We start from the raw sequence: 8,847 nt of genomic DNA, 5'->3' as shown, positions 1-8,847 counted from the left end.
GTTTGAAGTTTGTTTATGTAGACTCATATTACCATTCTAGCAGAGTGGTGCCAATCCGCTTAATAGTTAATGCAAATAACACCTACACCCATTTTGAAGTTTGTTGCATACCATATTTTGTGTTCGTAGAAAATGTTAACCTTAAATTGAGAAGATGATTCAAAAGAGTAATATGGTGATAATGCAGAAGAACCGGAGCAAGTAGATATAGCTTTATGCGGTCAAGCCAGTTAGCCTTGGCTGACTAATAAAGAGCCAAAAACAGTATCTAGAACAGCACAGCTCAACAGTTTTGAGGGATCTTTTATCAACCCCTTCAGTTTGTCAGAACCTAAGAAGTAAAATTTAATTTTTTTATTTTTAATTTTTTTTGTAGAAGAACAGTTGTGTAACATGCTATTGTTCTTGGTCAGGATTTTCGCGAGTGGTTCCATTCTTAAATTATCATATTCAAACCACTTACAACACTTTTAATATTTTCTATCAGCTTGTTAACATAACACTATAGTCTATAGGGTAGCAGATGATTGCAAGTCTAGAAATTATTAACTGGGGTGCATTAAGCTCACACTTGCCCAACAGTAGAATTGACAGGAAAGTGCAAGGAAGCTCGATGACCACATACTGATACGTGCTTTCTGATATGCCTGGAAAGTACTGAAAATGAACAAGCAATGCTTAGATGAACAAGCAAATAATTGAAAGGTAAGGTATTGATGTTGCAATGAGCTAATGATTTTGAACACTAGATGCCTAAGAAAAAGAATATAGGGAAAAATAATGAAGTATACAGCATAATACTGTATCACATTATTGTATATAAAGCCAAGCTAACAAAGAAACCAAGCAAGGCACCAGCTATGACTTCAACCTCAGTATGTCCAATTGATTCTTTTAGAAAAATTAGATTCTCAATAGTTCTTTCTATTCCTTCTTCAACATTGGCTGCTGAGTCCGAAGACAACACCACCTGATTATTTTGCCTCATTTTGTCATCTGATCTAAGTAATAGAGGAGAATTTGTTGATTTTGAAGTAAAAGAACTTGCTTCCTCAGACACGAGGGGCCCAAGTCTCTCCAAACTTACTGGCAATGATGTTCCTGGTTGAGAATCAATCATATTTTCTCTATCCTTAGTGTGAACTGAATTAACGTGTATTTTGGCCATCACTTTATTCAGGACTTTTGCATGATTTCCTACTTCTCTTCTCACACCCTGCAGAAGTAATATCAACACTCAGATTGATGTTTCAGTTTGACTATAATTTAGGAAACAAATGCAACTTCTGAAAATGTCATTTAAAAATCTCTCATCGTACAAAACTGAAGTACATCCTGAGAACATATTGAAAAATATCTAAACATTTAGAAGTGAAGAAACTAGAGATATAATAGCATGACTTATGAGTTGTTTGTCACTCATGGTATAAAATTAGGTCTGGTTTGACCTATAACCATAAACAACTTCATAGAAACCTCATTTTTTGCTGAACCTTAAGCATGACACCAGGTGTTCTCTCTCTTATTCTCTTCACTATCATTTCCTTTATTTAGAAAATATGCTTACAGACCTAAGAAAATACATTCTTACATAGACTCCTTTAGTGGCTAGGAACTATAGCAAAAGAAAACAATTTTAAAAAATTTATAGCTGACATAGAATGAAGTAATATCTCAATGACGCAGCTCATTTTCCTGATGGAGTAGCTTTGTTTTGGTGAAGATTGTGATTGATAATGGAGCAGCAACTATGGGAGCATGGCATTAGAAGTTAAGGTCATTTGCAGGTACTATGTCATAGATAAAATGATGGAAAAGGATCCAGTTAGATACAAAATAAGGAAAGAGAAAAGGAAAAACAGTATGAAGAGATAGGCTTTGAAATAATTCAAAAATCAATAAAACTGTCAAATAAGCAATTCAGAGAGAACGAGAGAGTGAGATTCACAAACAACGAATCTGCAGTCGATCTAAACCTGTAGTTGGGTTCCACTATTATAGATTATGACAATCAGTGAACAAGATTCATGAATTACTAATGACATTGACAGAAATCTCTAATCTAGAGAAGATAAAAGAAGATATTCAAAAGATTCAACAAATAGAAAACCATCATAAATGAAGGAAAGAGCCATCAACAATAAAAGGTTTGTGAGTCATTAGCAGATCAGGTTCTTTGAAACAAATTTACTTGGTATAGCTTTGGCAATAATCAAATCGGAAAAGTATGAAGGAAGATTTCTTATCTATATCATATTTCTATTGGAAATACTGTCTAATGATCACATTACTTTCTGCAAGACCAGATAGGCTTTTGTCCACTCATGACCTATGTGGCACTCTTCTCCTCTTTGGTGAATTAAATGCCACTGATGGAAGTCCATAGAGGTCCATCTTCTTGAAAGTACCAACCCTCTATCATGCCACAGCAGCAATTAGTTAGCCAAATTAAACAAACTAAAAACTAGATTACAGGCAAGACTGACCAATGGATTCAATCCATCATCTTACTAATGTTTTTACAAATTGGACAAAACCAGAACAGAGATCCAATTTGAGTTCTAGAAAGTAGGATTTGACACCCATTGTCTAAGATCCAATTGGGACCAAATCACCAGTACTTTCTCAAGAGCAAACTGTTATAGACAAATTGTAAGATGTGAAAGCTGTTGCCTAAGATCCAAGTTCCAACTTCCAACTTCCAATGCATTAAGTTCTCACTAGCTTATGTATAGAGCAAAGAAAAGTTGATAATTGTCAAAAACTCAGAATAAATCTCACAATCCTAAATCCCAGTCTATAATTTCCATAGCATTCTTCCTGGATTAAGGTTTGAAAGAAAGAAAGAAAGAAAAAAGGTTCTTCACTAACAAGACCAAATTGGTAGCACTTGCAAATATAAATATGATTTAACCTGATTTAATTAAGAAAACAAATGGAAAACTAAGGCGATCACTAACACTCGTGATAGATTGGGGGCTACATTTGGAGCACCATTTGCATTGAATCATGAGGAAGCCGAACTACTTGCTTACAAGAGGAGATGTGAAAAATGACATGAAAAAATAGAAACATGAGGATATATGAAGTAAAACAGCAGAAAATATATACCTGTGCATCATACATAATAAGGCCAGCATAAACAACTGTAAGGCCAAAAATTGAATCCGAGAGACCCCTGTAATCAAAATCCACACATCAAGTCTGACACAAGTATAGAATGAATCAATATATGATGTTTATAAAACAGAATACTAATTATGGTGGATCATGCATGGTTTTGTATTTTAGCATTGAAAAAAGATGGAAAAGTCAAAAGTTACTACAAAAGGCTTACAAACTAGAAATTGACAATGAATGTGATTGGTCCCTGTTAGATATATTATGGCCTAAGTGGCCAATACCAATTGTATGCTCATGTACTTGTAGAACAAGCAACTTAACCTTGGGTTAGTCTAGCATTAGTCAAGTATTCTCTAGTAAATAAGCCCTACATTAGGTTCATTGTAACACAAGTGCTTAATAAAATATGTAGTCGTCAAAAGCTTTCTCACTGTGGACGTAGGCCATTAGGCCGAACTACATAAACCTTTGTGTGTGCTCCCTCTTTCATACTTCCGCTTATCATCCAATCATCACACACAATCACACAAAAACTTTAACAGTCCCACTTCAATAAAATTACAAATAAATATCTAAATTACTTTAATGTGATTGGTAATATATCGCATCAGTCTGTACATGTTATGTAGTAACATTCATGGTATCTCTAGCATTGAAAGATAGAAAGGAAGGGTGAGTGGTGCTCACTGCTGACCGCTTACCTTTCCAAGGCAATGATTGTTGCAGTAGCTACCACCGCCTATGAATGACAATATGTGAAAAAAGTTGATAAGATTAAAATTAACCCAAATATCCAATGGTTATACTTATACCCCAGTTAATTTATATATATACTTATATATATAAATTAATTATGTACACAAAAATAAACAGAGTAGAGTAGAGGTCAGAGAGTACGGAGGAATGAGTAGAAGGGAAGCCTCCAGCTTGAAAGGCAGCCTTGAAATCCAAGTCTTTACCATAGAGTAAGACAGAAGTGAAGGGCTTAGAGAGCTGTCCAATTGCAGCAGAAATACCAGCTGCAACTAAAATCTGTGAAGGAATACGAATTAAGATAATGGGAAAGCAAATTGAAAGGAAATGAATAAATGGGGTAGCAACAATTTTGGACCTTGTTGTGGGCAAGTTGAGAAATTTGGTCGAATAATTCAGTTCCAGTTCCAGCTCCAAGACATGTGAGCTTAAAAGGAGAGGATTTGGGTTTAGGTTGTCTTAGGCGAAGAAAAAGAAGAAAGGGTTGTTGTTGTTTTTTGTTTGTAGAATGGTTAAGGTTGTGGTGGTGGATGGATGAATAAGAACATGTGGGAAAGCTCCAACAGAAACACTGCGATAACATGTTTACTCCAAAATTTAGGAATGCAGACAGAGTATAAGTCAGTTAATGGTATATATAATAATAATAATTATTATTATTCTTATTATTACGTGTGAATAAAACCCTTTTGGTGAAAATAGGAAAGGTAGAAAATAAAAATAAAAAATACAGTAAAAAATAGAATTTTTTTTTTTTTTTTTTGTTCAGGAGAAAAAATAAGAAAAAAAAATAATATAAAAAATAATCTTTTCGGACACCCAAAATTTTGTCCTTCCAATTTAGGAGAAAAATTAAAGGGAAAAAATAATATGAGTAATAAATTATAAATACCCTTTATCTTTATTTCACTCACTTTCCCATCTCTTGACAACCTATCAATTCCCACCTTCTCAGTAACTTCACTCCTTCTCCCTCTTCACAGCAGTTCTCCAGATTCTCTACTCTTCTTTTTTGTTTTTTTGTTACCTTGCCCTCGTTATATTCCAACTTCTCTATTAATATTTGATTATTATTTTTTCCCTTATTCCCAGAAGTCTTCACACAGCACTTACATAATATAACTGAATAATAGACACAAAAAGTGCAAGCCAATATTTGTTTGTTATGTCATTCCGTTTTATTTATTTATTTTTTAAATTGTCTTCCCGGGTAGTAAGTTGGAGCCATAAATTTTTAATTACTATAATAATAAAATAATTAATATAAATTTACATGTATTTTTGTTAATTTCTATATTATTTAATGTGTAAATATATCTATTTCTTATATATTATATAACAAGGACATAATAATCAATTTATATAAATTACATTTTCCATTCTCTTACTTTTCTCTCAACCAAACAAAACCAAAACTTAAGTTTAAAAGAAACTAGGTTTCTCTATCGCTAGTGAAAGTTAGTAACCCTAACTTCTCCTAGGCTGTAGAATAGTCGTCCCTCACCGGAAGTGTCCATGTCCCTTAGGGTAACAAGGTTACACTAAGGTTTGTTGGTTTTTTCTTCTCGGGTATTTGGGAAACACTGTACTCACCTCCATGGACGAAATCACGAAACAATGGAAGGGCCTCTCTCTTTCTCAACGGGAAGAACCAAAGTTCCGTATGCTACCAGATTTGGCTACGACGGAGTATATTATCGCAGCCAAATTCTTAACAAAGAGAGCTTTAAATATGGATGCCATTGCAGCAACATTCCAACCTTTATGGCGATCCAAAAATGGTTTCCGGTTGAAAAATCTTGGAAATCACATAGTACTATTTATTTTCGACAGTAAGGTAGATGTTGATAATATCATTGCAAACGAACCATGGAGCTATGATAAAAACCTTATGGTTTTGCAACGGTATGAAGCGGACTCTGAAGTTGATACCCTACCTTTTAACCTCACCCAATTCTGGGTTCAGGTACATGGTATTCCGGTTAGGTTCATGAACAAAGAGTGGCGGAAGGTTTATGTGAGACGGCTGGTCAAGTATGTCACCTACAGAATGCCCCTACAGAGGATGGGGGAAGTTTTATGAGGGTCCGGCTTTCGATTGATATTTCATTGCCTCTGTGTAGGGGACATGTGATTGCTTTTGACGATAATAGAGAACAATGGGTCACATTCAAATATGAACGGCTTCCTAACCTGTGTTACTGGTGCGGTTGCCTGACGCATAGCGACAAGGATTGCGGTCGATGGATTGAAAGTGAAGGAACACTACCTAAAACGGAGAAGCAGTACGGACCCTGGATTAAGGCACCGCCATTCAATGGAAAGAGGAGACCGGTGATATCAGTCCCGGGGTTTTACGCGTCGAAGATAGCCAAGCAGACCGGTGAACACTCTTGGGGACCCACCCATCACTCACCGGAGACTGATAAGTCAACCCGGTCAGAAAAAGCAACACAGCCCGACAAGGAAAGTACAGACTCGGGAATGGCGTCGAATCCGCAGGTAGAAGATACTTTCCTTACTGGTAAGCCCACTGCTAACTTGTCTCCATCACGCTCGGATTTTTTGCCGCACTCTACGCACATGAATAATTTCCAGACTGTTAGTGAAGAGATAGACCGAGATTTAAGCAAATTTGAATTGCTTCAGCCAGAGAACAATTCCCACAATATTCTACCTCAAAATATCCTACCCCAAAATATCACTCCACCCATGTCATCCCATAATATCCTGGAAACACAAGACCCCACCTCCCATCCCAAATATCATAACACACCATCCCATAATATTAATATCCAAAAAACACATGACCCCACCTCTCATCCTAAATATCATAATACGCCACCCCATAATATCCAAACAACACATTACCCCACCTCTCTTTCCAAATGTCCTACCACGTCACCATTACCATCCATGCCTCTCTCTGATATTTCCAACCTGACAGTAAAACCACAAAAGAAAACCAACCCCACATCAAACCATAATACCATGCAAAAAAAAACCCATGATATTCCCTCCAAAAATATTACCACGACAATTACACCACCCTATTCCCTCTCTGATACTTCCACCCCAAAAGTAAACTCACAAAACAGAGCCAATCTCACAACCTGGAAACGTATACTCAGAAATGGAGGGGAACCAACATTTGACAACATTGAAATCCTGGGTCAGAAGAGGCCAGCTAGCAACCATGCAGACCACATTGGGTTACCCAACAAAAAAATTGTGGTTTCTCAGAGCGGTGAGGAAAATATTCAGATATTGGCAGAGGCTGTTGAACAGCCCTGCCAAATGCAATGAGTCTCCTAGTTTGGAACTGTCGTGGGCTTGGGAACCCATTGACAGTCGATCAGCTTGCAGATTTGGTGTGGGCAAAAGATCCCTCTGTTGTGTTTATAGCCGAAACATGGACAGATAAAGCTAGGCTAGAACAAGTGAAAAGGAGAATTCAATTCAAGAATCTGTTTGAAGTTCCGAGAAGAAATAAAGCAGGTGGTCTAGTACTATTTTGGAAGGAAGACTTTAATTTAAATGTTGAAACTTTCTCCCCGAACCATATAGACACCACAATTAATAAAAATACACCTGAAGAATGGAGATTCACCGGTTTCTACGGTGAACCGGATACCCAAAAAAGATATGAATCGTGGGATAAATTGAGAGATTTGAAAAATAGGAGAGCTTCACCATGGTTATGTGCCGGAGAATTCAATGAGATTACTCGTCAATCGGAGAAAAGAGGGGGGAGACCCCGGCCGCACTCACAGATGCAACTCTTTCGGGACGCCCTGGATGATTGTAGTTTCATAGACCTGGGGTATGTGGGGTTTCCTTACACTTGGCATAAACACTTTGCTGACTATACAATTTTTGAGAGACTTGACAGAGGTTTGGCCACAGCAGAGTGGTTTACAAGATTCCCGGGTACAAAAATCCACCATTTAGACGTAACAACCTCTGACCATAAACCGCTGTGGATAACTCCAGAGGGGATGGACTCGAGCTTCCACAAACCATTTAGATTTGAGCAAATGTGGCTAACGGATGAAGGATGCACTAATACAATAGAAGCCGTATGGAAGGAAAGGGTTGAAGAACCACGGGACACCAGAGTTCTCAATAAAATAGACAAGTGTGGAAAGGAGCTAACACGATGGAGCAAAAAATGTTTTGGAAGTGTCAAAAAAGAGCTCGATAATAAGCGTAAGCAACTCAAACACGCAGAAAAGGAGGCAGCTCGGACTGGAAACTCAAACCGTATGAAGTTATTAGAAAAGGAAGTAAATCATTTGCTGGACAAGGAAGCCAAGATGTGGGGCCAACGCTCACAAGTAATGTGGCTTAGAGATGGTGACCGTAATACAAAATTTTTTCACAGCAAAGCTTCACAACGACGCCGACGAAACTACATCACCAAGCTACGGGATGCCAGGGGTAACTGGTGTGTTGGGCAAGAACACGTGAATGCTACTATACTAGATTTCTACCAGAACTTATTCTCATCTGATGAACCGAGTGGCCTGACCGAAGTGATTGACGTTATACCACATGTGGTTACACCTGACATGAACGTTCAGCTTGACAGAGAGTTTACTATTGAAGAGGTGGAAAGAGCAATGAAGCAGATGGCCCCCCTTAAATCTCCTGGTCCCGACGGTATGCCGCCCCTGTTCTACCAAAACTATTGGTCTTTGATTGGGTCCGACGTGGCCAACTCCATACTGCATTATCTCAATACAGGTAATAAGAATCCGAAGCTTTTTTCACTTGTCATATGGAACCTGTGGAATCGCCGGAACAACCTCCGCCTCGGCAAAACAGCTCTGCCATTAGACAAAATAACAGAGCATGCTCGGGATAGACAACTTGAAAATCTCACACCCTCAGCGAGCTACACTCTGCACCGGGGTCAACAATTGATGAAATGGTCTCCGCCGGAAGCTCAAAGATATAAGATAAACTATG

General features: G+C 37.7%; 1 protein-coding gene across 2 annotated transcripts; it reads right to left on the bottom strand.

The window, feature by feature from the left end:
* Nucleotides 1–716: 716 nt before the first annotated feature.
* Nucleotides 717–4,491, bottom strand: LOC142615115 (uncharacterized). 2 transcript variants are annotated; one of them, XM_075787809.1, is made up of 6 exons: nucleotides 4,235–4,491; nucleotides 4,021–4,155; nucleotides 3,825–3,862; nucleotides 3,112–3,178; nucleotides 2,292–2,415; nucleotides 717–1,216 (listed from the first exon to the last, which is right to left on the bottom strand). In XM_075787809.1, exons 1-5 carry the CDS (start codon nucleotides 4,457–4,459, stop codon nucleotides 2,323–2,325), a joined length of 558 nt encoding a protein of 185 aa, XP_075643924.1. In that variant the 5' UTR covers nucleotides 4,460–4,491; the 3' UTR covers nucleotides 717–1,216; nucleotides 2,292–2,322. The 2 variants fall into 2 exon arrangements, with proteins under 2 accessions (XP_075643924.1, XP_075643923.1); XM_075787808.1 differs by lacking the exon at nucleotides 2,292–2,415.
* Nucleotides 4,492–8,847: the final 4,356 nt, after the last annotated feature.

The sequence above is a fragment of the Castanea sativa genome, chromosome 11 (genome assembly GCF_040712315.1).
Source record: "Castanea sativa cultivar Marrone di Chiusa Pesio chromosome 11, ASM4071231v1".
Taxonomy (NCBI): domain Eukaryota; kingdom Viridiplantae; phylum Streptophyta; class Magnoliopsida; order Fagales; family Fagaceae; genus Castanea; species Castanea sativa.
This window is presented reverse-complemented; position numbering and strand designations above follow the sequence as displayed.

Excerpts from the sequence above, each read along its gene's own strand:
- LOC142615115 (XM_075787808.1), bottom strand. The coding sequence starts at position 4,459 with ATGTTATCGCAGTGTTTCTGTTGGAGCTTTCCCACATGTTCTTATTCA. Across the intron at positions 3,863-4,020 it reads TCCCTTCTACTCATTCCTCC|GCGGTGGTAGCTACTGCAAC; the intron begins GTACTCTCTGAC and ends TGTCATTCATAG. Across the intron at positions 1,217-3,111 it reads TTATTATGTATGATGCACAG|GGTGTGAGAAGAGAAGTAGG; the intron begins GTATATATTTTC and ends TTACTTCTGCAG.